Source organism: Capsicum annuum, chromosome 5 (assembly GCF_002878395.1).
Source record: "Capsicum annuum cultivar UCD-10X-F1 chromosome 5, UCD10Xv1.1, whole genome shotgun sequence".
Classification (NCBI taxonomy): domain Eukaryota; kingdom Viridiplantae; phylum Streptophyta; class Magnoliopsida; order Solanales; family Solanaceae; genus Capsicum; species Capsicum annuum.
This window is the reverse complement of record NC_061115.1, coordinates 15,766,761-15,768,926: the sequence shown is the minus strand read 5'-3', so window position 1 is coordinate 15,768,926 and position 2,166 is coordinate 15,766,761. Positions and strand designations below refer to the sequence as shown.

General features: G+C 34.5%; 1 protein-coding gene across 1 annotated transcript in view; it reads left to right on the top strand.

The window, feature by feature from the left end:
- Nucleotides 1-307, top strand: part of LOC107866102 — a gene marked incomplete in the record, with an annotated part of 3,716 nt that extends 3,409 nt beyond the window's left edge. The window contains 1 exon segment of the mRNA XM_016712288.2: nt 1-307. Coding sequence (XP_016567774.2) covers nt 1-120 — 120 coding nt within the window.
- Nucleotides 308-2,166: the final 1,859 nt, after the last annotated feature.

Genomic DNA, 2,166 nt, shown 5'->3' with positions numbered 1-2,166 from the left:
CAAGCCCTAAAAGAGAATTCTGAAATTTACCCATTTTATTATAAACAGGGAGCTGATGACAATCATCAGCAAGTGCTAAAAGAGAATTTTCATCAGATAATCGCTTTGAAGGAACAATAATAATTGCCATTGTGTATGAAGAGCTTTGAAGGACCAGTTACACCATGTTGGCTGCCTATATATCTGTTATGTACTAATATTTTCATGTATGTTTTTTTCTGTTTTTCCAGTGCGTACCTGCTGTTTTCAAGCTCTCTTTCCAGTAGTACTGGAATGTTAATAAAATAATTGCTTATGTATGTCCAAATATGTTTGTTCTACAATTTTGTGTAGAAGTATTTTATTCAAAGTTTTCGAGAAATAATCCAGGATATGGAAAAAAGAGATTAAGTAAAAAGTTATTGCTAAAATCTTACAGGGGTGTAGGTCATAATAATTTATTGCTAAATAAATGTAATAATTGTTAGTCACAATTATGCATAATCACATAAGTAAATAAAAGGGGCATATCTTGCGGTGTAGTATTTCTTATTAGGTCCTTGCGATTTGATTCTGTAGCATCAGATGTATGTTGCATAAGAGTTGGATTTGAGGCATGTGTGTCTATTATTTTCACATCGTTTTCATCTTCTTTTTTTTTGGAAAATATTGGACCACTCACGTATTTACTCTGAATGGACCTTTTATTAATAACTAGTTCCTCAACACGTGCAATGCACATGTATGATGAATAGATTAGATATTATCGTAAAATAGAATCGACTATAGACATGAAGAAAATTTACTCGAACTAAGATCATTTCATCAAGTGATAGAATAAAATTTAAATTGATCCAAAAGCAATTGAGAATAGTTTAAAATCGTCAAAGTTTAAATTCAAAGCAATTGTGTTTGAAGTCCTTGAAACTTCATTTGATAGTTCATAAGTTGATTGAATTTATGTTTAAATTCTTGTCGATTAAATACAAATTTTGTACCCGGAATAGCAATTTCTCGAAAAAATTTGAGGCCAATGTAAAAGATTGGGTGTTAGACTAAGCACATTTGTGCTGATTAATCGTGTCGAAAACCCAAGTAGAAGAAGAACTGAATTCTTCTAAACTCACATCTCGAAAACCATTCACATTCACTGCATTGGGTTATGACCTGCAATTTAGTCAATTTCAACCCAAATAATTTTTTTTGTGGGTTATTAACTCAACCTATTTTGATTAGCCCAAATTCAATCCAACCCTCTCATTTGACACCTCTAATTGTAAATGTCAAGCCATTAGGGGCCGTTTTGGTAGGAGGGATAAGGAGAACTAATTCTGGAATTAATTTAGAAGAGGAGCTTATGTTGGAGTCCCACATCTGTGGGTTAAAGGGTTCTTGGTCTCCTTATATGGTATTAGGCAATCCTCTATCATGGTATCAAAGAGATCAGATCATGGGATCTAGAATTTGGAGATTCGGAGCATTCAAGATCATCACCAAAATTTTAGAGTTCAGCATTAGCAACAACCTTCTTACCCTTAGAAAATTTAACCTCGAAAGGAAACCCATGCAACCGGTGACATTTATCAAAGATGACTTGTCTTGCTCAAAATTAAAACCACCTTTTGACTGTATGGTTTTGCAGGATAAGCATTAGGAGGTTTGGTGGGATAAGATGGTTTGGTGGGATATGAATTTGAGGATGCAGATCTGTTGTTAGAATAAGAGTTCGAAACAGGGAATTTTTTCTACGCATTAACCTGATCAAAAGAGGCTGAATCATTACTGAAATGAGTAGGACGCATCACTTGCCTTTGTCTCTCATCCTGAAGAAGGATGTTATAGGCAGAGTCAAGTGATGGAAAAGGTTGTACCATGAGAAGATTGCTCCTAATCCTAATATAGGTTTCATTGAGTCCATAAGAAACTAATACACTTTCTTCTCCTCGTCCTCTTTTTGGGGAGCAGCTTTAGCAGCACAAGTATAAATATTAATATGATTTGGACACAAAAACTTAAGCTCATCCCACAACTTTTGAGTTTGTTAAAATATGAGGCAATGTCTAGAAGACCCTGGGAAATAGAAGCCAACTCCTTTTTCAGTTTAAAAATTTTAGTCCCACTGACAGTCCCATATCTCGTACACAACTGATTCCAGATTCTCTCAGTTGTGTCTGAGTATTAGACACT